This window comes from Cornus florida, unplaced genomic scaffold, assembly GCF_030987335.1.
Source record: "Cornus florida cultivar Cherokee Brave unplaced genomic scaffold, ASM3098733v1 CherokeeBrave_3.0.0_Hap2_Chr01, whole genome shotgun sequence".
Classification (NCBI taxonomy): Eukaryota; Viridiplantae; Streptophyta; class Magnoliopsida; order Cornales; family Cornaceae; genus Cornus; species Cornus florida.
The window spans coordinates 112,320,060-112,345,809 of NW_026775571.1; the positions used below are offsets into that span (position 1 = coordinate 112,320,060).

General features: G+C 34.7%; 1 protein-coding gene and 1 pseudogene across 5 annotated transcripts; one reads left to right on the forward strand and one right to left on the reverse strand.

Moving 5' to 3' along the window:
* Positions 1-428: 428 nt before the first annotated feature.
* On the reverse strand, positions 429-17,123 carry LOC132314373 (uncharacterized). Of its 5 annotated transcripts, none has more exons than XR_009483493.1 (9): positions 17,021-17,123; positions 15,900-16,153; positions 11,899-12,038; positions 10,449-10,551; positions 7,899-8,438; positions 7,273-7,610; positions 6,382-6,790; positions 1,208-1,256; positions 429-658 (listed from the first exon to the last, which is right to left on the reverse strand). XR_009483493.1 is itself a non-coding variant. In XM_059813259.1 (7 exons), the coding sequence occupies exons 2-7, from the start codon at positions 16,057-16,059 to the stop codon at positions 6,632-6,634; spliced, it is 1,422 nt and encodes a 473-aa protein (XP_059669242.1). In that variant the 5' UTR covers positions 16,060-16,153; positions 17,021-17,123; the 3' UTR covers positions 6,256-6,631. The 5 variants fall into 5 exon arrangements, 2 of the variants coding, with proteins under 2 accessions (XP_059669242.1, XP_059669232.1); XR_009483494.1 differs by lacking the exon at positions 429-658 and adding an exon at positions 684-893; XR_009483492.1 differs by lacking the exon at positions 429-658 and having other exon boundaries at positions 956-1,256.
* Positions 17,124-20,026: 2,903 nt separating this feature from the next.
* On the forward strand, positions 20,027-22,714 carry LOC132314364 (phytochrome E-like; annotated as a pseudogene).
* Positions 22,715-25,750: the final 3,036 nt, after the last annotated feature.

Genomic DNA, 25,750 nt, shown 5'->3' on the forward strand with positions numbered 1-25,750 from the left:
GATGTTTTTTTCTTTCACGATGAGAAATGCATTTTAACTGTCATAGTAGGTGGAGATTTCCACTGGGACATGTATATTGTAGTAGTTGTTCTCGCTTGGCTTGTTTTCTCATGGTAGTTTGGAGCAAGAGAAGTTGGCATTATAAGTTCCAAGTTTAGCTTGTGTTATCATGGTAGTTTGGATCAAGAGAAGCTAGCATACAATTTCATATTATAACGATTTACTAAATCATTCGTATCTGGTACCACATTGTTAGTTCGGCTTGGCAATACACGGTCCGGTCATGAAATTGGGCTGATCGTCTCTAGCCAGAAGATTGCCCAAACCGAAGATCCGAATAGGGTATACATTCTGACGGGAACTTCATTAGGTATCCCTCCTCACATAAAATCTGAGTCCTGGTGGTGCCAAGAGATGGCAATTTACCATACAGTAAGGGATCTAACTCTGTTCAGTATTTAATAAATTGTACAAGATGCTGCCAAGAGATGGCAATTTACCATACAGTAAGGGATACAACTCTGTTCAGTATTTAATAAATTGTGCAAGATGCTAAGTTGGTAACTATGATTATGCTCATCCCAATCCATTTAGTTTCTTCTTTACATTACCACCTCTAAGACAACAAATGTATCTGTTCAGCTGCAGTACCGTCAGCCTGAAGAACAGAAATATAACAATCATCACATACAAATCATTGTGGCGGCACCAATGAAAAAACCTTCCCAAGTCTTGCTTGCTTAAAAATAAAAATCTGGGGCTTCAAGCACACATTTGGAGTCCTCTCCCCCCAAATTATCAAAGCCCTTGAACATTTTGTTTACTTATTTACTCATTTTCTGTTATATGGAGAATGAGAGAGCTCACAGCTCACACCGTCTTCCGCATTCTCTCTATCACAAGCAACAGTCCATAAAAAAATCAATCAAAAAACAAAGGAACAGAAAAAAGGGTATCACAGACCAACACCAATCTTTCCTCCATTTGATTCAAAAATGTCTAATAAAACAGCATCAGCTGAATATTCCTTTACTATTATGTTACATATCCATGACACTGAACAAGGAACAAACAAGGAATGCCCCAGGAAGAAGAGAGGAAAAAGCTAAACATCTAAAGTAAACAGTAATGTGCCGGAAGAATAGCTGTTTTGAAAAAATAAAAATAAAAATTCAAGAGACATAAATAGCAATTCAATATTGCATACCTACTGTTATTGCAATTCGCAGCCGATTCATTATAGATCTTCAAATGACCTGCAGATAAGGGAACCCAAAAAATTAAGCATGTAAAAAGAAATCAATTCAGCTGAGAATCATGACAAGCAATGATCATTGGTTTGTGCCAACTCCACAAACCATCACCATTTTGTCTTCCCCAAACTCTAGTGAAGCAAAGATTGCAATCCAAGTCAAAGCTCCCTCACTATCTACTCTCTTTCAGCAAAACCTGCAGGAGCCACCTAATCAAAAGGCTGTTCCAAATCAGTTATACATTCAATCTTTACAAACCAAATGTAGTCTCCTAAAATGATCACCGGCGTACCATCTCTCATCCCAATGGTCCGTGTCCTGAAAATTGGGATCTCATACCCTTTAGGGAATTTTCACTCTTAAGGTATGTGTAGGGGGTAGTAACACGAAGGTACTAACTTGCTAGCTCGTAAGATCTCTTGTTATTCATACAAAAGACTTGAGAACAATTTCTGCCTTTTCTAATCCTAGTGGGGGGATAATGGGCAGGGGGCAAGTGATACACCATCCAGTAGTCCATTGCCAAAAAAAGAGTACGTGTGTAGCAATTGCTGATTTAGTCAGCAGATAAACTACTATATACTTTACTTCCCAAATTCTATACATACAACAGGTGTAACACAAAGAAATTCTAAAATGCCAACTCACCCATTTGACTAACCTGTTCTACTTCTCACCATATGACATAATTCATATGCATTTTTTGGTACACACTGACTTTAAAAAGGTGAAAATGTATTCTAGAATTAGTCCTCATTTGTGAGATATACAATATGAACCTCACAGTTGAAACCTTTTGCACAAAGTAACTGCTTTTACATCAAACCTACTTCGTACCTGGCAATTCGAGCTTTTACCATTACACTAAGCAATGGCCCCAAATACTATAAAATCACTACAAATTTAATAACAGAGCATCAATATCACCACAAGCACATTGCATGTGCCACTGTCACGAAAGAAAGGAAAGACGAATAAAATAACGTGACTCTAATCAAAGGGACCATTTCCACGTGATTGTAGCCAAGGACATGGTTCAAGAAAAACATTAATAACCGAGCCTTATAAACTAATGGAAATTATGTAATCTAGATAAATTAGAGTTAACTGCCAGAACAACATTCCTACAACTAAACACAATAAAGAACTTACGATGACAATTTATAGGAACTAAAGAATAGAAAGAGTCAAAAACTTCTCTTCTTGAAGCTAAAGGGTGTATTTCTTATGCATCTACCTGTGCCCTTAGGTGCTTTACTTATATACAAATTGTACTTGGAGTTTTTGGATCGATGAATTTAAACTTGGTTTTTATTTGGTCCATGCGTACCTCTATTGTCATCTCTCTTATTTATTCATGAATACTTCTAGATCAGAAAAAATAAAAATACTATATCATGGGTTTGGGTAATAACCTTATTGATAAACTAGAATTTGAAAATAACCAGACCTCATACGATCAAAAGACCAAATACTCAACCCTAACCACAGATACTAAAGGATCAGTTTACAGGTCTAGAACAATATGTAACCTCCTCACAGAAGCCAAATTCACATCAATTATATCCTTCAGCATAATATTAACCAAATTATATATATATATAATGGTGATTTTTGGAGTCCTGTATTCTTTTGAAGGAATATAAGGTCTTTTCTCTATAAAAGGTTCCTCTCTTCACTCTTCCTTCTACCCTGAAGATATTCCCTTTAATTTATATTCATTTCACCTATTTTATTCATACAACCCAATAAAGCTCTATTACCAGATGGCTTACTATCTGAAAGCCCAAGCTTTCTACGTCCCTTTTTGACTCATAAGGAGGGAGGTACATTTTTTACAGTTACATTAGCATCTCTAAACTCCCAAGCATAAGAAGTTCATTCCATCACCAAAGCAAAGAACTTTTCAGAAAAACACCACCCCTGCCTCTATAAGAGGTTGATGTCTTGGTGTAAGAACCAAGCCTCATCAACTTCTAAAATTGAAGAAAACTCCATACCACCCATTCAGATATTGAAGACAGATGGTGTTGAAAATTAAGCACTCAAAATTTAAAGTGCTAATTGTAAATTGAGAACTGATTCAACACTTGTTTAAAATTTAAGTGTTCAAATAAGTGAAGTCTTGTTCACTTAAATTTTTTTTAAGTCGTTTAGGTGAAACTTATTCTTTCAAGTGTCATCCAAATTGCATTATCAAGCTACTTAATTGGATAATCACTTAATTTATTCAGAATTAAGTATTGAATTGAGTTGACAAAGAGTTCTAAGAAGGTAACATTTACAAAAGTAATCAGGATTCTCCAATTATGTTAAACATATACTCCTCCGTCCCATATTAGTAGTCCCTCTTTCCTTTTGGGATGTCCCAAATTAGTTCTCCCATTTGATAAGTCAAAACAAAATAAATGCTATCTTTCCATAATTACCTTTAAGTTTTCAAATATCTTCCAACTTGGTAATATATACTGTATATATTTAAACTTAAAAAGACAACTTGGTAATTTTAAAAGGGGACAATGCATTAATTGCATTTCTCCTTTAAAAGTAATAATACCAAAAAGGGACAATATCCACAACCAAGTAATTGACTGGCATTTTCAACAGTTTAAGAGTATTAAAAATATGGAAGCATCCTCCTACCCAGAAAAGGCAACACTGTGAAGTAGGATACCTTGTCCAACGTTATTTTAGTACATAGTTAGTTTTCAGAACCACATGTTCTATTTTCTTATTTTTGCCTATTTTTTGCGCATCTAATATTTGGCATTGGTCCTTGTTGGTTATACTACTAGTTACATGATTTTTGGCAACATTTTTCAAGTCCTATGCGCCCTATAAATAAACTAACAAAGGGATGAGGAACAAAATCAGAACGTTATTATTCTTCTACGATAAAAGTTTATTTTATTTTGTCTTGTAGATTCAAGGTTCTTTGGAAATTATGAGCTCTTAGTGAATTCTAGATTTCGGTTTGAATACTTCAGGATCTTTCTTTAACTTCTTTTTACTTCTGCTACATCAATCGGTAAGCCTTGATGAACTTGATCTGATGTCAAATAATGGAAAAAATGACAACCTTCCTAACAATATTGGCTGTAGGAAGCAACATTCAACATGAAATCATAATGAAAATATGCATTTCACTAAAAATGGGACTCAAAGTCAAACCTATTCATCAACAATTTACCATTCATAGAGATTTCAAATACTTTTAAAAAATATCAAAAACTTAAATAGCATTAATTAACCAACCTATAATGATTTTATTGGTGCAGAGAGGTTTCATTTGACACTGCATTAGTTACCCTTGTAAACCAATCAAGGTATTATGAGAAGACGCTTTGAGTTGTGCAACTTGAAGGGAATAAAGTTCTTTTTTTTTTTTGATAAGTAGAAGGGAATAAAGTTCTAAACAAATCAAGCATCGAAGGATTCCAAATGTCTTTTCATTTGGACAGGAAGATTTCGAAATCAAGATGCAAAATCGAGGATAATTTTTTTTTCAAGTATTGAGTCTGATGTAGGACACTTTTTCCCAAGTTTTGACGTATTTCATTTTATTATCTAAGAAATAAGAGTTTTCAATTTCTTATATTTAACTACTTTAAGGCTTCTAATCGATAAATGCGGGTCCGATTAGGTTACTATATTAGTGAGGATGATTTTTAAGTCATTATATGTTAACCTTTTTAAGGCCAATAAATAGGCTAACAAAACAAAACAACAAAAAACTGGAGTGTTACAGTTCTCCATTAATAAAATTTGAGAGTGCTCTCTTAATTTCATAATAGATTCGATGTTCATAGCGGATTTAAGGGCTCCTAATAGATTCTAAAGTTCAAGTTGAATGCTTCAGTTTCTTCATTTGGTTCCTTTTGTTTCTGCTTAAAAAATATAAGAAAAGATAGAAATGGCTCGTGCACAAGACCATATTCATATTCTTCATATCCATTTTCAATGTCAATACATGATGTATTATATCACATGGATGGTTTGTGTACACCTTGAACCTGTGTTCCTTGCTAACTACAATTACTGAAGCCTAGAAGATGTAGACTAGGTAAATAACTAACCTTTGGTATTATTTGCAGAAAATGATTGTCAATTCAACCAGTGTTCTCAAGAGAGGCCAAAACTTTTACCATTGCCCCAAACAATGGCTCCTATATATTACATAAAATTTTATGATAATAATTTTAATTAGAACTGAATTATATGTTTGATTTCCAAAAGATTCATTTTAAACACCAAAGTTCTTTTTCTGTCATTTAGTTTCCATGTGTACATCAATGCATCTACTTCTCATATTGGTAATTACATTTACTTTTAGTTTCTATCGCAAGCATGATTCTAAGTCAACTAGATTTTTACTTTATACCGTAATTAAAACTGACAACTTTTAAATCCAACAAACTTTTAGCATTTTTTTTTCTCTGAAATTACTATTGTTTCTTAGTTTATGAATTTAAAATTCTGTAAAATTTTCACAGATGTTACTAATCCTGTGTTCTCCTATCATATCCTAGTTGCCTCAGTGTTAAACTGTGTTTGTTAACCATATATTTAGCCTATCCTAGCTGATAGAGGCTCTATCGTAGTTTTCCTCAAGTTCCATCTGTTCACGAAGCTCCTTGAGATTATAAACTTGCCTCGACTCTTGAATATCAAAAATAAAAAATAAAACAGAATGCAATTCCTTCCATGGTATATTCCTTAAATGACATATAGAAGTGATGGTTCATAGGTCCCTCTTACAGTGTTTCTTTTCTTGGTTATTAACAAAAATATCTCCTTTATCAGCAGAAGCAACTGAGACATGGTAGAAGCACTTGAACATATCACAAGAGATGCAAAAGATAATGGCATTTCCAACAGTTAAGAATTCTAAGTTTACATTTCAACAAGAACTTACAGTAGCATTTCACATCCTTTTACTCTAAATTGTCAGTAAGAAGCAAAGAGCAGTCAATATATGACTTCATACTACGATCAATGCATATAAATGAAAAAGAAATATCCACAAAATTTATTTCAAAACACAATAATTCATATACAGAACCTTGTAAAATATATTAGCATATATAACTGTACAATGGAATTAAATAGAGAAGTTCTTCACAACTACCTTTTGCCCCAAAATTAGATTGAACACTCGATGAGATTGTTGAGAGAGAGAAGATGGCAGAGAAGGAACGAGCTGTGAAATATGACGCAACACAGGACTAAAGATATTTTTATTGTGTAAATCATTGTATCAAGAGCTCGGAGGGGAATGAATATTGAGCATCTAAATCGAATGATGATTTTTTTCTTAAAACGAGATGACAAGGAATAGGAACTGTTATATTGAGTAAAAGGGAAAGAACAAGAGGCTCTTATTCCTTGTTACCGAATCTCTTGGCAATGATAGGACGAACATCATCGGCATCAACCAAGGTCTCTAGGAAGGGAAGTAATGAAATTAGGGCAGAGTCTGATGGGTCATCAAACCAACTCTTAATGGGAATCCCATTATTCACTTGCAACTGGAAAACCTGAAATCATCAAATGAAAAAAGGCTCAATATATTTTCTAACAGACTTGGAAATTTTTCGCTACTTTTTTGTTTGTTTGTTTGTTATAATACGTTAGCAAAATATGGACAACATTTTATCATGTTACTTTACCAAACTGGAGGGAAGTGTATCTACGTTGATTCCTTTAAGTGGAAACAGAGAAAATGACCCTCAAATTTGGTCTAAATGAAGAAATACTGCAAATAGATTTGAAGTGCCAATGAGACCCTCAAGATTTTTCACTAGATAAAACCCAAACCAAATCAAAATTTCTTTAGCAGTGGGTCACCCACAGACCCCGTACCTGTTTCTAAATCTGTAGCAAAAAGGATAGGTCCAAATATATTAACGTCCAATTTGATAGTCAACATATCTAAATCTCATATATCCTTCTTCCTTCATAAAACAGGACGACGACTGTTCAGAAAAAAACCATCAAAGCCAGTGGCCAGGTACCATACCTGTGGAGAGTTGTCAATTATGGCAACTTTGGCAAGATCGACACCTAAAACTGTCAAGTCCTTAGTGTAACTTCCATCCGAAAAAACGCATGATTCACGATAAGCCCGACGTGAAATAAATTTTCCGTCCGGATCCAGTATATCCAGAAGCTGTTTTGCATAAATGCTTTGACTGGCTGTAAAAATTACAATTTCAAACATCTCTGCAACTCTCTCCAGGAATGTCTGTAGATAAGGCCTCTGTTTTACATACACAATATGCTCTTTCAAGTTGAAGAAAACAGGAAAGGTGAAGTCTGCATCATCACGATGCTCCAATGTAGAGTGTACAAGTGTTTCTGCATACAAGGAAGCCAATGTGACCAATTGTTGATAGCATTTATTAATTGTAAATATTATTTAAAATCATTACTAGAAAAAAAAATAATAATAATAAAAGGAATCACTTCTTGAAAGATAATGGCAACAAAATATCTTATATATATATATATATATTAAAAAAAAAAAAAGAAGGAATCACGCTAGATATACAGATTTACTTGACAACAAAATAAAAATTAAATAAATTGAAATCAAATAGTGTCAAATTGTCAGCAGACAGATAGAGGGAGCTCTACTTTTCTTACCATCCAAATCAAGTACCAGAGTTATAGGTTTGGTTTTCAGTGTTTCCTTTGTCAGTGTGGTGGGCCAATTTGTGGCCACGTCTGGTAGGTCTGGAAAATTTCTGAAAAACATGCGTGGATCAAAGCACTCTGCTTGATCCGAGTCAGGGTCGGGACTAACATCAGATTCCTGGTTGCAGGATCTCATCTGACTGATTGCTAAATATAAGCTCGAATCATTTGAATCTATGATGGCTTCTTCACATGTTCTACCATCATGGCCATTGCTAGTCTCCTTAGCATCCTCAAGGAAAGGCAATATCATGTATTCCTCCGTCATATCAAACAACAAACGTGGCTCATCACATCTGTAATCAGGAAAGGAAGTAGTCTCTGTAATATCATCATCGTACACTGAGTTGCCTTCAATGGGTAAGCCTGCAACAATCATGTCAGAGATGTAGAAATCTGATACACTGCAAGTTTGAAATTCACATGAGCTTCTGCTGCTATCACTATCTTCGGCTCCCAACCGTGGCACATCAAGAGTGCCATTGGTCCCTACGATGAGATGAAAGACAGGTGGGGGGTTTTAGTCATATCACTTCATTATCAATTTGTCTAATTTAAAAAATAACATGAAATTTCATTATATGATGTTCCTCTATTGAAGATGAATAAATTCCCACACATAAGATGTGAACAAATTTCAAAAAGAAAAAATGAATCCAAATCATTCAACCTTTATGTGCAGAAACTACTTGAAGGAAAAAAAAGAAAAAGAAAGAATATACGTGTGTATGTATATGTGAGTGTGTGCAGAAAATTTTCAAGCAATACCCATTGCATACAAGGATTCTCACACCTAAAGCAAATTGGCAATATAAAATTTTAGCAAAGTGACAGTATATAAGACAAAATACATGGAATATATGAATGTGCACTAAAAAATTGGGTAAACTGCACACACACACACACACAAAAACTCAACTTTCACGATTTCATAGATTACCAATCTCAATTGTTTTGGCATATAACCCCCTTAAATTGTTAAGAAATGCTGCAAATCACCCCTTTGTCATTTGCGGACAGTTACAAAATGGACGGAATAGCATCACGTGCATATAGGGCATGCGATTTTAAGTAGTAAAATTCAAACAATAAACTTTTGGGTCAACTACGAAAAACAGCTTCCATGATTTTGTAGATTACCCCCCTGGCCCCCCTCAACTTTCATTTTTGCACATAACCCCCTTAAAGTACTAAGAAATGTTGCAAATCACCCCCTTTAAAGTTGAGGAGTTCTTTTTACAGTTTACCCTATTTTTTATTTCTTCAAGGGTAAAATGGTAAATTTGACACACCTAATGGCACTTGGATTGGGGTAGGTTGCAACTTTTAGACAGTTCGAAGGGTTAATTGCATCGCTACTCACTAGGGGAGTATTTGCAAATCCTTGGAAGTTGAGGGTTTTTTTTGCAGTTTAGCCTAAAAAATTCAGGTGGCATCTAGCAGACAAAAGAAACATTAATACAAAATAAAATTTCAGGTTGTTTCAAGCAGGTAAATGAAACATGTTTTGGTACATGGGTAATATTTCTGGCTCCGTTCAGGAAACCAAGAGTTATGCCGTAACAAGGCTAAAATTTACATATACACACAAAGACATGTATGCTGTATCTTCTACTGCAAGTTGTGAGAAACATAACCTCCTCTTCCATAAGGCCACGAGGTTACTAAGAATCACCTACTTATTCACGTATACCCCCCTCTTCCCATATATACCACCCAAGTAAAGGACATAAAGAGCAGCCGAAGTGTGGCCAGAATCCTTCATCTTTACAGACTCAACGTTAATTGTCTTCAATCAACAACCATAAACACCATTAACAGAATCTTGTTCCAATAATGACACAAAAAAGAAAAGCAGATCCAAATGCCCTCCCACTAACCAAAAGCTAAAAGTAGACCTTGATTAATATGCAAGGAACATTTAAAAATAATGAAGATGCAGAAATTTTCCAATTCACCTGCAGCTAGTTTTTCCTTTGTTCTTTTCCTTTTCCTTTTTTTTAAAAAAATTCAGAATGAGGGGGATTTTAATGCATCTGCATTTATAATCATTTTAACTGTTCCTGTGTTCTGGTAGATGCTTTACCTAATAGCATAAAAAAATATCAATTCTATTCCTATTTTTTCTCTTTCTTCCTTCACGAGGAGGCTGTAAGTTTTTGTGTGTGAGCCAACCAAATCTATTAAGATAAATATATTAGAATGACTTTCAGGAAAGATCAAATTAAGGTATATGGAGCTTCAAGTGTGTTTGGTATCACCAAAAATAAGAATACAGCGTCTTTTGAAGCTTCTAGACAAATAGACCGTTTTCTGGATACGCCAAAAAGTAGCTAATCACATTTTCAATTCCACATCTTGCTTTAGGAAGAATGGAAAAACAAATGACATGTTCCCAAAAAAGTTCATAAATGTACATCAAATCTGACCAATACTTGATTTAAATTAAACAATCTCTCATTCAAATGGCATTCAATCAAAAAAAATTTTTGGTCATACCTGCATCACTGTAAACATTTGGTTCACTTTGATTATCGATCGAGTCTGGTAATGGTGAGAAAATCGTCTCCATGCTTGATGAGCACGTAGCTATTGCAGATTCCTGCAATAAATTGGATTATCATATATTAGCTACCACAGTAGTAGATTTAATGACTACATTGTCCAACTGTTTCAGATATATAGCTTGTAAATCGAATGTTTACCATTTTCACCTAAACAAAGCAATAGATCTCTGCATAAAGTACACAACCAAGACAAGATAAACCAAAACCAGTAAGGATTCACCAATTTCACATACCTTGATCATGCATAAATTTATGTGAAATAGGATGCATATTTACCTCGCAGTAAGAATGCACCGACAGGATGGTCATACATTGCAAGTTGAAAATTTAAAGGTAAGTAACATTAAGTTTCACTATTTCAACAACAGGAATAATTTTTTTACCATTAACAGGAACCAACAAAACAATTTAGAAGGCAAGGCAATTTCTCTGAGGCTTTTCTGAATGCACGAGGTCGCCCCAAATCTTCCATGAACAAAATGACTATATATTTGAACTCTCAAGAATACCTAAAGTCCACCTATCACACTTCTAACCCTTTCAAACTTATTTTATTGCATAAACTATCAGAAAAGGAATTAGAGCAGTACTTAGAGTGCACATAACTGCTAGTGGGCTAGCAATTTTCTCCAAACCCAATAATGCATGTCATTAAGCAATGCAAACTTGCAAAGTGCAGCTCAAGATTTTGAAATATCAAGCATTTCTTGTCAACTAATTAATATTAAACGTTAGGAAATTATCAAGTCACTTGGAAAGCATACACTGCAACCACATCATTACAACTCAACAGAGACTTCAATCTAATATTTGAAAGCAATAAGTAAATCTATATGTAAGGCCATTAACCAAAGTGGATTACAGTCAACATATCTATAAGTAAAGTGGAAAATATTAAAGAACCTAAATTAGAAGAGAATACGAACCAATAATTGCAGATTCCTTGCAGAAACAAAAATGGAGATAGAATTGAGTATATAATCATAACATATGGAGGATGACACCTTGATCATCTCATATATTTAAAAAATTACGACCGGGGCACTTAAGTGTAAAGTATCAATATTTGTGGATAAAATAACTCTGTTTCTTTTTTCTTCTTTATAGCTACAGAAAACATGAAAAAAGTGATGCGCAGCACAGACCATTAAGAGCATGCATCTTGCAAATTCTCATGCAAGAAGTTCATGTAATATTTTCTGAAGTTTTTAATGCACACAGCTAAATTCTCTTGAACAATGTAGCAGCAAAAAGATGACACTGAAAAGAACATGAAGTAAAGAGCATTATATAGGTATCATAAATGGAAACTAAATGGAAAAGAACACCATCATGCAAATATATATCAAAACAATTAAGTTTAGTCTGATTAAATATTTTACCATTCTCTCAGCAGTTGCAGAATCGGTTAAAGGCGAAAGCTGCTTCTGAAACTGAAGATTATCACCATTGAGCAATTCATTACAGTCAATAACTTCATCACCTCCAATGTCCTGAGCATGTTCTTTATTGCACAAAGAAACTACAAGAAAATTAGGTAAGGCAGTTAAAGAAAAGAAAATTCACATGAAACAAGAAAGAAAAAAAAAGAGTCTTTCTCCCATCAATTGGGGGGAAAAAGGACTCACGTAAGCAGCTCTGATTATGAAACTGAGGAAATCAAAAACTGATCATAGCCCATGAAAAATGATACTTCAATAACTTTTCAACATTATATGATGATGAACAATATAATAGAAATCACATGCATAACACATAATCAATTCAATTTTTGAAAAAAGAAAGGAAGTTGTGAAGTGTAACCTCCTAAACAGTGATAAGTTTGTGGCAATGAGCTTATCAGAAAATCCTTTCTAGAAAGGCCTCTCACAAAAATTGTGTTTGGTGATTTTTATTTATTTTTTTAACTTGAAAATTTGCAAACATCAAGAGTAGCTCTTGAAGGTAGAACTCTCACAAACTTAAAAATAGAAGTTAAAATAGATACGAGTTAAAATTTCACTACACATCAACTATAAATAACATAGTTTCAAACATACAATAGAAGTATGCACTTTTACCTGTACAATAACATCACAAGGCTTCTTTTGAAGTGAAACTTCATTTGCCATTGTTGTTGAATTATATAATAATCCATAACTAACAAACTAGTTACATAATAATCCATAACTAACAAACTAACATTCAAACTATGATACGACAGCATCATAGTCTTTAATGCAAAATTTTCATAAATTTGAGACATAGTTCTTGTACATATATTAGGATTTCCTCTAGTTAAAAAATAAAAATAAAAAAATAAAATAAAAAGCCCAACTAACAAGATTTGCCACTCCCAACAAAGACCAATAATTGCACCGGTGACAGTGTAACAAGGTCCACAATAATGCTTCATCTAGTGGAAGGGATAAAAAAATGGATGGAAGAGTAAGCATTAGGGATGGATGAGGCATTCGTTGAAAGGGAGGGGGCTCATCCCTCCTTTTTCTTTTTTGGTTGAGAGGAAGGGAATGAAATGGATGATATTACATGCGTCATTGCCTCATCCAGAGTAAGCATTAGGGATGGATGAGGCATCCATTGAAAGGGAGGGGGCTCATCCCTCCTTTTTCTTTTTTGGTTGAGAGGAAGGGAATGAAATGGATGATATTACATGCGTCATTGCCTCATCCTTCCGCCCATCTTTTCCCTCTACCAAACAATGGGAACCTACTCCTCTCTCTCTCTCGCCTCACTCTCACTTCCTTTTCTCTTACCAAATATAGTCTATAGACAATGCTAAAGAAAGGGAGAACCAAAATTAATATGAAATTAAATACTAAGATGTATTTGTGTAATTTAAGTACAAAAAAAATGACTATAATGGAGTGAATGGCATAAACAAGATTCATATAGGCCCTGTTTGGTAACCACTTCTGTTTTGTCTTTCCTGCTCTGAAAATGAAAAAAAGCAAAAACGGCAGCATAAAACATATTTGGTAAGTTGTATTTTGTTTTCTAAAATTTAATAGCAGTGTTGTAGGAAGTTAAAACCGGTAGTGTAATTTGGCAGCATCAAAACAATGCTGCCAAAATGTGATTTCCCTTTTATTGGCATTTTGGGCAGAGCTAGTGTCAATAAAAAAGAGGGAATCTCGTCTTAAACGACAGAGACCCAATATAACCTCTATTACCCATGATTGTATTTCTCTCGACCTCAACACTTTCTACCTCATCTCATTCATCTCTCTCAAGCTTCAGTCATCGACACTTCTCTCAACCTCAAGAACGGATCACGTTCATATCTCTCAAGCTTCACTTATCTCCATTTCTCTCAACCTTGACTCTCGAGAACGAATCTCTACATCTCGTTGCCAACCACAAACTGCAAGGTACTATCTGAGTTTCTCAAGTTACTTCTCTGATTGTAAGTAGATCTGAGCTTGCTCATTTAGATTAATCTTTATATTAGTTTTATTTTGTAGAATAGGGTTTAGGGTTTGTAGATTTGTTTCAGATCTGAACAGATCTGAATCGATTTACTTGTGAGCCTGAAAAGGAGCTGTTAGAATTTTCATTAATGTGTTTCCTTATTGGTGATTTAGCAATGAAAATATTTTGCCATAAAAGATGTACAGAGCTCTGCAATTTTGCTGTTGATACACTGACCACGTTTGAGCTTTTGGGAGATTGAATCAATTAAAATTTACACGACTTGCATCCCAATGTTGTTCTGCTCGTCTTCATCCTCATCTTCCAAAATTACAGACTTTACAAACTTACAAATGGGTCCAACAACCATTTCTGTTCAGCATTTTGGGTCTCGGGTGGGTCGTCCTTCTGACCCTCAAATGCCAATCAGTTACCCTGGTGTTGAACTCTTTGACTGCTTTAGTATGACTTTATAAAAGAAGACAGACCAAACAAATTAAAAACATATCAGCAACACTGTTTGCGTGATAGAGTTTAATAGATTACTCGCATGCCACGTGATGTTACATTAGATTATTGACAGTGTAATGGTAGAAATTCGGACTATTAGGGAGAGAAACTTCCTAGTGGGGAATCAAATTTTATTATAATCAGAAGCACATGAAAAAACCTCTAGCAAGACTTCAGATATCAAAATCCAAATGAGAGCTTTTACCCATGTTTGGGCTACACATGAAGGTGAATATAGCAATACATAAAGCTACCATGACTACCACTCTGTCTATACTTTATATCAGTGTGTATCTTAGATGCTGAACACGAATATACCAATTCATAATTTGAGATTTTTTGGTCTTTTGCTTTTGAAAGATCTCTTATTTGATCATTTTCATTGAAACTTCTATGAGCAAAAATTTATAACCCTGCACGTCCATAGGATACTCTCATAATGTAATTATGCTTAGTATCTGACATTTAAAGCTAGATGCTTTGGAACGTTTATGCAAAGATTTATTCCCCTGCACGTCCAGGATTCAAGTTTAAGCATATTATATTGATAGATGCAACAGGATAAACATGATTGGATTCTGTGGTTGCAAACTTACTTGCTACACGACATTGGGATAGTCTCATTTTTTTGTGGTTGTTGTGGGTGTGCTATTATGAGCATTTCCTTTGTTTTGATCATTGTAATGTTCTTTGTTCTTATAATTGTTATTGCAAAATGAACCACGTAGTCTAGAATGATCGACTTAATGATCTTATTTTGGTACTTACTAGATCATCTTCATGTTTTGTATAAGATCTAAGATGTAATCGCATTATCCTATTCTGTCTATGGGGTTCTTGTCGTGGTCTTCTTTTTTTCAATTTTTACAGCTTTTTAATTTTAGTCAATGATCTTATTAATATTTATTATTACTATTTCACATTACCAAACATGTTTTATGTTTCCTGCTTTCAAAAATTCAACCACAGGATATGCATTACCAAACATGTTCTGCTTTAGACAAAAATGACAGCACAGCAGAATAACTGCTTCGGTTTATCATAAAATTGAAGGAAGAAAAAAACGGTGATGGTTACTAAACAGGTCCATAGTTGACCTTAAATTGCTGAGATAAGATTTTGGAAGTATTAGAATTTTCTGTAAGTAATTTCTATTGATATCTATCCAGAAAGGCAGAAACTCAAGTCCATTTTCTTATCCCACAAAAAGAAAAACTATTATCCAAGCATAATACAACACAAAATTTATGATTTGGAGGCATAAAATCCAGATAATGCTATGCAATATGTCACAAAAAAGGACAACTTTAAAGCCAGTTGTACCACATAATTTTCAACAATAATCTAAGAGATTAATTAGTGTGTGTCATGGGGGTGGTTTGTTTGTGTGTACAATCTTGTTTTAGGCAACAACAGAAAATATATTCCTCCATAACATTTGTTAAATACAGTTGCTGCTCACCATCCTGAATAGAAGTCTGAAAGTCTGTTGCTTGTCGAGATATCCTGACATGAGAGCAAGAATTCTTGGAAATCATGCTCGACTTTTGGCATACATGGAGACCGCTTTTTTCTCTTAAACAGCCCGAGCTTGACTTGGTCGTCATTTTTAATGATGGCATTTGATCTGTACTTGTGATATGTGCCACAGTCTTGATTTAAGAACATCAGCGGGGAAACAGAACCCCTCTAAACAATCAGATCAGCAGCAAGAGACTGTCAAAAAAAAATTGGTCGAGAGATGAAGTGTTAAAACAGCCAAATAGGCAAGGTGCATGCAGCAGAAGTCAAATATATGTGAACTTTATAGCAGTTATGTTGTTGTTTCTTGTGGATGAAATGAGAACTCTCAACATCACAAGCTAAAATTGCCTAACTTGGTTTTTGAATTTTGACAATTTGTTACCAATTTTTCTTTTTGTTTCCAAATAAATAACCACCTAAATTAGCTAAATCCTCTGTGCCATATATATATATATATAAATACTAGCATTCATGGAACACATCTATTCTTTTAAAGCCCATATGATAATTAACATAATAAATAAAAAATAAATTAATTGTAACTTCTACAGCAATTCTACTGATGAAAAACTAGAATTTTCCTTTCCTTTTACAACAATTACAAAAGAAAAAGGGGCAGGTATAACAGAGGGTGGGAAAACACAAGCATGTGAAAAAAGCACAACACTTTCAGACTAAAATTCACAATATATAAAATGAACTGAATGAAAAACCATATATATAGCTACAAAACAAAATATCCTCTTGGAAGAAAAGCAACAGATCAAAGAGCACCAAAATATATCAAGTAAAAGCGCAAACGATAAAGTCAACCCTGTGATAAAAAAAAAACAACGATAACTATTATTCGCAACACATGAACTATCATACCAGAATTGAAATCAATCTACAAACTTAAACCCTAGAATAAGAATTAACCTGAATTGGCAGTTCGCATAGCTGAATTAACAGTTATAGAGTCGATACACACATATATAATTTAAAATAGAGATAATATCAACATGATTTACTTATTGAAGGTATAGTAGCAGTAAATTTCAGACATAAACATATACATACCCATGTAGCAACCAAGTCTCGCTCTCTCTCTCGGACTTCTTTTGAAAGTCTTCCTGCTCTCTCTAATTCTCTCTCTAATCAGAGCCCTTTAACTTCGACGTTAGAACAATGATTAATGGGACTGATTTTGGAGACGTCATATGGACGGCTGTGATCGGATCTTTCCTTTATCGTCCACCGTTCGTAACTTGCCACGTGGAAATAATACAGGTCCGCATCTTCGATACGAACAGGTTCGCGGAAAGAGAGGACTCGAAGAAGGAATGGAGTACTCCACGACCACTCAAGAGAGCGTTACATTCACGCAACTAAAGTGAGCGTTGAATTTCTTTGCAAAGGGCTTTTTCTTGCGCGTGCCTTTTACGCGTGTTTGCATGAAAATAGATTAATTTGAACCTCATATAGCACCACTCCATTTATCCCATTTTTAGTACTCCGTGATTAACATTTTTTTACTTCGATGTGTTTATTTATTTATTTATTTTCATTGCAACTTTCATGTTTTAAATGGGATAATTAACTTTTTGACGCCCTAAAAAGAAAGAATCTTTGGTTTTGATAATATACATATATAAAGTTAAAGGATAAGTTGATAATTTTGAAAGGTATATTCTTTAAAAATATATATAATATTAAATATAAATAAGTGTACAATTAATATGTAGAGGAGGGAATAGTATTTCTTTCGTGAATTTTATCTTTATCATTTTTAGTAGTGCTACTTTTGGATTAATGAATTTTAACGGAATAAAAATGAATTTCATTGTTTAAGAATATAAGCTTTTTTTAGATTTTAAGAAGTTCAATACTTAGCGAATGTAAAGTAATAATATAAAGAAAAAATTAACTCCATATATAACTATATATCATTCTTGTATAAAAAATAAAAAATGATGTTTTAGACAACTCCATTTTAGAACAACCTTTTTGTCCCAACCCTCAAAAAACATAATGAAACCAAAGACCAAATATATATATAAATAAATTTTATTGACACCTCTTGAGCTTGACAAAATATCACATTAAAATACTTTACGACATTGTCTAAATGATTTCTTAATTTAAATATTTTATATAATTTAATTAAATTATATAATTAAATGAATTAAAGAGAGAATATACTACAAGTGTAAGTTAATTTAAAATTTCTCTCTCTTATTAAGATGCATGTGGGTTGTGTGAGAGGCCAATGATTAGATTTGCCATCTATTTTTTGAAGTGGCTACAAAACTTGTGAAAAGATGCTCCAAGTACAGTCTTCTGTCTATTTCCTGTTATTTATTGGTATGTTTGGAAAGAAAGAAACAATTGAACATTTAAAATAGATTTGTATGCAATTTAGTTTTTTTTAATGGAGCAAATATTTATTTTTCTTTTATTCCTAAGAATTTTGGGAGCCATTGTGGCAAGGCAAAGTAAAACTTATGTTATGGAGCATTTTAATTTTGAAATTTGAGAAAATTTAGTTCAAATTTTAAATTTGGAATTGAAATAAATATAATTAAAAATTTAAACTAAATTCCTGTAATTATAATTTTAATGTGTCATTTCAATGCTCTGAAACATAGCATTAATATCAATACTTCTCTCCAAATATTATCTAGAATCATCATGATTCAGTTGTTAAAGAAGGTATAAACTTGTGAATAAATAAAGTTATAAAAAGGTTAATATGGAGTCTAGACTACATTGAAGGTTGTTGAGTAAATGATTTCATGGCATAAAGGCTTTAGATTGATCTGGTCCTCTGGACAACGCAGCAAATGGGCACTTAGTCACAAAAACCCAAAAGCAAAAAAACAAAAAAACAAAAGCTAACCGAATTGATTTGTGGAATGTTTAGGCTACATGACTTTTGAATTTACTTTTCAAAAAACTCACATTTCATGCGACTCGTGTTGCACTACATTGATGACCCATAAACAACTTTACAAAAGTTGTGCAAGTGCCAAAGTGTATCAAAACTCAAGGGTCTCATCTTGAACACCATGAAAAAAGAATATAATATAATTAATTGTTGTAAAACTGATGTAAAAAGATAAGGTCCGAAATAAAATGATACAAAGAATCTGAGTTCATATAAAAAAAAAATAGTATCCGTTTAAAATTAAATAATAATAATAATAATAATAATAGGACGGAAAAATAATGTATCAACTCAATTTTAGAATTCTTTTGTTTATATTTTTGTTTTTGTAGTAAATGTTTGAAACTCTTCATTATCTTTGTTATTATACTTTAATTTATTTATTTTTAAATCCTCTTTATTTCGTTTTTATCTTTCCTTTTTTAAACTAAATCGCGCCGGCTTATTGACTAACTATTTTTATTATTCTGGCGCTATCTTAAACGTCTTATCTGCGTGTACAGTAAAAAATAAAATTATCATTCTATTCAGAAGCACTGTCAAAGGTTATAGTCTTGTGATTTTACTTTTTAGAGTACAATTCCCCTTAATTTCCAGATTAATTTAGAAGACTATCAAAGGTTGTGGTTTTACTTTTTAGAGTAGTCAGAATCAGTCTCCTTCCAAAAAAATTCAAGGCTAACTCCTGTTTGGGTGTGTTTATGATAAATAAATAAATAAATAATAATAATAATAATAATAATAATAATAATAATAAGCTAAACACCAAATTACTCCGGATCAGTCTATTTGTGTGTGTACTCAGCAAAGCAAATAGTAGGCCAATCTGTCCTCGAGCAAAGCAAATAGTAAACCAATCTTGACACCGGAGGAAATCCTTAAACAGTAGCATTTTTTAGGCCCCACTTCTTCCATTGGAAAACCCAGTCGTTCCTTTAGCCAAGCAAAAAGTTGTTTTTGATAGGTAAAAAGTTCATTCATCCTTGCTGTTAGGAAGGTTGACGTTTTATTTCTTTTGCTTTCTTCTCGTTATAAATGTCCTCAGGCGAGTCAACATGAGATGAGGAGTAGAGGGAAGATTACTCACCCACCAAGTTCTCATATAGTTAAGCGAATAGGGACCGAGGGTGTTTCTGAACATGATAAAAAGATCAAAAATAAAAACCCACGATAGTAGTAGAAGTTTACAACAAATGTGAGCTGAGGGCATAATAACTCCTGCTCATATTAACAGTAGATAATCTCACTTGCAAATGAAAGAGTTCAGATTTGAGGACCATAAACATCATACATCGTCACATCCACATCTATAAACCCAACAGCTAAAAAGAAAGGAAGGAAAGAGAGAGAAACCCACCAAAATCATCATCACTACCACCTTTGTTATCACCAGCTGCAAGAAACAAGGAGAAAGAAACCCACCAACATCACTACCACCTTTGTTATCATCAGTTGCAAGAAACAAGGAGGGAGAAACCCACCAACACCAACATCATTACCACCATTGTTATCACCAGCTGCAAGAAACAAGTAGTGAGAAACCCACCAACATCACTACCGCCTTTGTAATCACCCGCTGCAAGAAACAAGGAGAGAAACCCACCAACATCATCACTATTGCCTTTGTTATCACCAGCTGCAAGAAACAAGAGGGGAGAGAAACCCACCAACATCATCACCACCGCCTTTTGTTATCAGCAGCTGCAAGAAACAAGGAGAGAGAGAAACCCACCAACATCAACATCACAACCGTCTTTGTTATCACCAGCTGCAAGAAACTAGAGAGAAACCCACCAACACCAACATCACTACCGCTTTCGTTATCACCAGCAGCAAGAAACAAGGAGAGAGAAACCCACCAACACCAACATCACTACCACCTTTGTTATCACCAGCTGCAAGAAACAAAAAGAGAGAGAAACCCACCAACATGAACATAACTACGGCCTTTGTTATCACCAGCACCTTCATTATCACCAGCTGCAAAAAACATGAACCCCAACAACTACTCCAACCAGAAGAACAAAGCAGCTCTGTACAATGCGGATGCTAGTCTTTTGGCTGAATTTGAGCAGTCTGAAGAGTCAGGTAAGTCCTTTTACTCTAGGTCAGTTGTAAATGCACCTGAAAATGGCCCTGATGAGGAAATTGTTGCTTATCTGGCTAAAATTCAGAGGGGTGGTCTTGTCCAACCCTTTGGTTGTTTGATTGTTATTGAAGAACCCAGTCTCAAAATCATAGGCTATAGTGAAAATTCAATTGCTGGGTTTGAACAATGAGTATGGATCATCAAACCAGATAAGTCTAATAGGAATCGATACCAAAACCCTTTTTACCCCATCTTCGGAGAATTCATTGGCCAAAGTTGTTGCGTCTAAGGAACTTTCGCTGTTAAATCCAATTTGGGTACATATTAGGAGCGCCCAGAAGCCATTTCATGCTATACTGCACTGAATTCATGTGGGAATTGTGATTGATTTCGAACTGGCCTTGTCGGGTAATCCTGCATTTTCACTAGCCGGCACTGTTCAGTCACAGAAACTCGCTGTTCAGGCGATTTCTAGTATGCAATCACTTCCTGGGGGAGATATTGGTGTTCTGTGTGATACTGTGGTGCATGCTGTTCAGAAGCTTACTGGGTATGACAGGGTTATGCTTTATAGGTTTCATGAAGATCAACATGGTGAAGTTGTGTCGGAAATTAGGAGGTCTGATTTAGAAGCCTACCTGGGATTGCATTATCCAGCAACAGATATCCCCCAAGCCGCTTGTTTCTTGTTCAAGCAGAGTCGCGTCAGGATGATCTATGATTGCAATGCCAATCCGGTTAGGGTCCTTCAAAGTGAAGAATTAAGTCAGCCTCTTGTCTTGGTCAATTCAACCCTTCATTCCCCCCACGAATGCCATATGCAGTACATGTCTAACATGGGCTCTATTGCCTCATTGGACATGGCAGTTGTTATCAATCGCAACAACTCAATGAAGCTATGGGGTTTGGTAGTGTGCCACCACACCTCTCCACGTTATGTTCCATTCCCGCTTCGCTATGCTTGTGATTTTTTCATGCAGGCATTTGGTTTGCAGCTCAACATGGAGCTTCAACTGGCATCATGGATAGCAGAGAAAAAGATTCTTCAGACACAAATGTTATTATGCGACCTGCTTCTCCGGGATGGCCCACTTGGGAGTTGACTCAATCTCCTAGTATCATGGATCTTGTGAAATGTGTTGGGGCTGCATTGTATTATCGTGAGAAATGCTGGCTGCTAGGTGTAACTCCAACCAAATCACAGATAGAAGATATTGCAGAGCGGCTGTTGAATCATCATGGGGACTCCACAGGGCTAAGCACTGACAGTCTGGCCAATGGAGGACACCCTGGTGCAGCTCTACTAGGTGATGCCGTTTGTGGCATGGCTGCAGCACGATTTGCTTCAAAAGATTTCTTATTACGGTTCAGGTCTCACACAACAAAGGAAGTCAAATGGGGAGGAGCTAAGCATCATCCAGAGGATAAAGATGATGGAGGAAGAATGCACCCAAGAATTTCATTCCAAGCTTTTCTTGAGGTAGCTAAAAGCAGAGGTTTGCCTTGGGAGGTTTCGGAACTTAGCGCTGTTCACTCTTTGCAGCTAATAATGAGAGATTTGTTTCAAAAGATTGAAGACACAGGTTCAGAGGCAATGACAGATGCTCAGCAGAATGATCCTGAGGTGCAGCGGATGGAAGAACTTCGTTTCCTTTGAATATTGATCGAGTCTGGTAATGGTGAGAAAATCGTCTACACGTTTGATGAGCAGGTAGGTATTGCAGATTCCTGCAATAAATTGGACTATAATATATTAGCTACCACAATAGTAGATTTAATGACTACATTGTCCAAGTGTTTCAGATATATAGCTTGTAAATCAAATGTTTTCCATTTTCACCTAAACAAAGCAATGGAGCTCTGCATAAAGTACACAACTAGGACAACATCAACGAAAAGCATTGAGGATTCATCAATTTCACATACTTGATCATGCATATATTTATGTGAATTATAATGCAAATTAACAGGATGGTCATACATTTCAAGTTGAAAATATAAAGGTAAGTAACATTAAATTTCCCTAGTCTAACAATGGGAATAAAAAATTTACTGTTGACAGGAAGAAACAAGATAATTAGAAGCCAATTTTTCTGAGACTTCTCTGAATGCACGAGGTTGCCCGAAATCTTCCATGAATAAAATAACTATATATTCGAACCTCTCAAGACTACCTAAAATCCACCTATAACAGTTCTAACCCTTTCAAACTTATTTTATTGCATAAACTATCAGAAAAGAAACTAGAGCCGTACTTAGCATTAACATAACTGCTAATGGGTGAGCACTTTGCTCCAAACCCAATAAAGCATGTCATTAAACAATGCGTAGTTCAGCTCAAGATTTTGAAATATCAAGCATTTGTTGTCCACTACTTAATAGAGGAACTTATCAAGCCCGCTTTCCGTTAGAGGAACTTATCAAGCCACTTGGAAAGCATACACTGCAATCACATCATTACAACTAAACAAAGACTTCAATCTTCTTCTTTTTTGATAAGTAAAATGTATTAAAAGGCGTTCAAAAGGGGAACGCGTCCCAAGCTATTCGTTAAATCTATATGTTAGGCCATTAATGTGTGGGGATTACAATAAATATATCTACAAGTATATTGGCACCGTTTCTTTACTTTCTTGATCTGGGGATTGGGCATTTTCTGTTCTAATTTGAGATTATTTGGTCTTCTGCTTTTGAAAGATCTCTTATTTGATCATTGGTATTGAAACTACTATGAGAAAAATTTATTCCCCTGCATGTCCATAGGTTACTCTTATTATGTAATTATGCTCTGTATAAAGCTAAATGCTTTGAAATCTATACGCAAAGATTTATTCCCCCACACATCCAGGATTCAAGTTTAAGCATATTGTATTGATAGATGCAACAGGTTAAACATGTTTGGATCCTTGTTACAAACTTACATGCTACACAACGTAGGGTAGACTCAATTTTTGTGGTCGTTGTTGGTTGCTATTATGAGTATTTTGTTGGTTTTAATCATTGTAATGTTCTTTGTTCTTATCATTGTAATTGCAAAATGAAACAGGTAGTCTAGAATGATCAATATAATGATATTATTTGGTAATTACTAGAATATGTTCATGTTTTGTATAATATCTCACATGTAGTGTTAGCATTATCCTATTTTGTATATGGTTTCTGTCGTGATACAACTCAGAGTCCACTATTCCTTAATTAGGGGCATTATTACTGCTTTCATATTTTACACATGATGTATTTACCTAGACACACAATAGGTCTACATTCATTTTTTGCATTGCACTCACCTACCACCTTCGCCTACCATTTCCCTTAAATTATGTTCTTGAGAACATTATATATACCCATTATAATCATCCTTTCATATATCAAATAATATACAGTCAATTCTTCTCTCTAAAATTTAATTTTCAATGTTGTATCATAGCTTCAAGGTTAAAGTTGGAGACCTAACGAAGCTTTGTTGTCGTCATCGTTGTCTTCTTTTTTTCTTTTTCTTTCTTCTCCTTCCCAGTTTCTTTCTTTCTTTTATTGTATACTCAACTTCTGTGCTTTGCTGTTCTTTTCTTTTCTCTTCTCTGTCATATGGACAGAGATGACTTAGAACCCTAGGTTAAAAAAAGAAAAAAAAATGTATCATTCTTCTTGATTTAATGCTCAAAATTAAGTAGTTTTTCATACTTGTACTCAGATTGTCTTGCCTCTACAATCATGGGTGACAAATCGAAAAACACGGAGAGACTATTTTCCAGTTCTAAAACTACTACCAAATTGAAGGGTTCCAACTACCTTCGATCAGATTCTTCACGAGGTAGCCAAGAGGGCCACAGTCCTTCACATCCTAGCAGAGGTGGTCATAGTGGCTGAGGCGTTCATGGTGATACAACTGCATGTAATCTTTCACGAGGTAACCCCTCTCTTTTCTCTGACATTTCTCGTATTTCTCCCTCTTATGTCACAATAGCTAATGAGACCAAGTCTCTAGTTGGTGGAATTGGTACCATTCGTACCCCTAGTCTAACCTTCTCTTCTGGCTTGTATCTACACCAATTTCCCTTTAATTTGCTATCAGTTTCTAAACTTACCTCTGCCTTAAATTGCTCAGTAATATTATATCCCACTCACTATGTATTTCAGGATAAAAGGAGGAAGAGGATAATTGGTGGGGGCTTTGAGAATGATGGGCCCTATTACTTTCAGCCGTTTTATTTGCCTATTTCATCTGCACTCCATACCTCTACTTCTCTGTATCAGTGGCAATGTCAACTTGGGCACCCTTAATCTAATAGTCTTCGGCATTTGGTTCCTTCCTCGAACAATTTTTCTAATTTTAATTGTGAAACATGTGAACTTAGCAAGCATCATAGGGTTTCTTTTAAACTTAGGACTGATAACCTAGTTTATGCCCTTTTGAACTTGTTCACTATGATGTTTGGGGTCCAGCCCCAACAACTGGATTGGCTGGTGCCCGTTATTTTGTTTCCTTTATTGGTGACTATTCTTGTTTGACTTGGCTATATGTTCTTAAAGATGGATCTCAAGTCTTTCATGTGTTTAAATCTTTTTATGCTGGGATCACTAATCAGAAGTTGCATATTCTTCGAACTGATAATACTCTTGAATATAAAAATTCTCTTCCAGCAATTTCTCGAGTCCAGAGGCGTCAACCATCAAAATTCTTGTGTTGATACTCCCCAACAAAATGCGATTGCTGAAAGAAATAATGGACCCATTCTTGCTATTGCCCAGGCTCTAATGATTCAAATGAATGTAC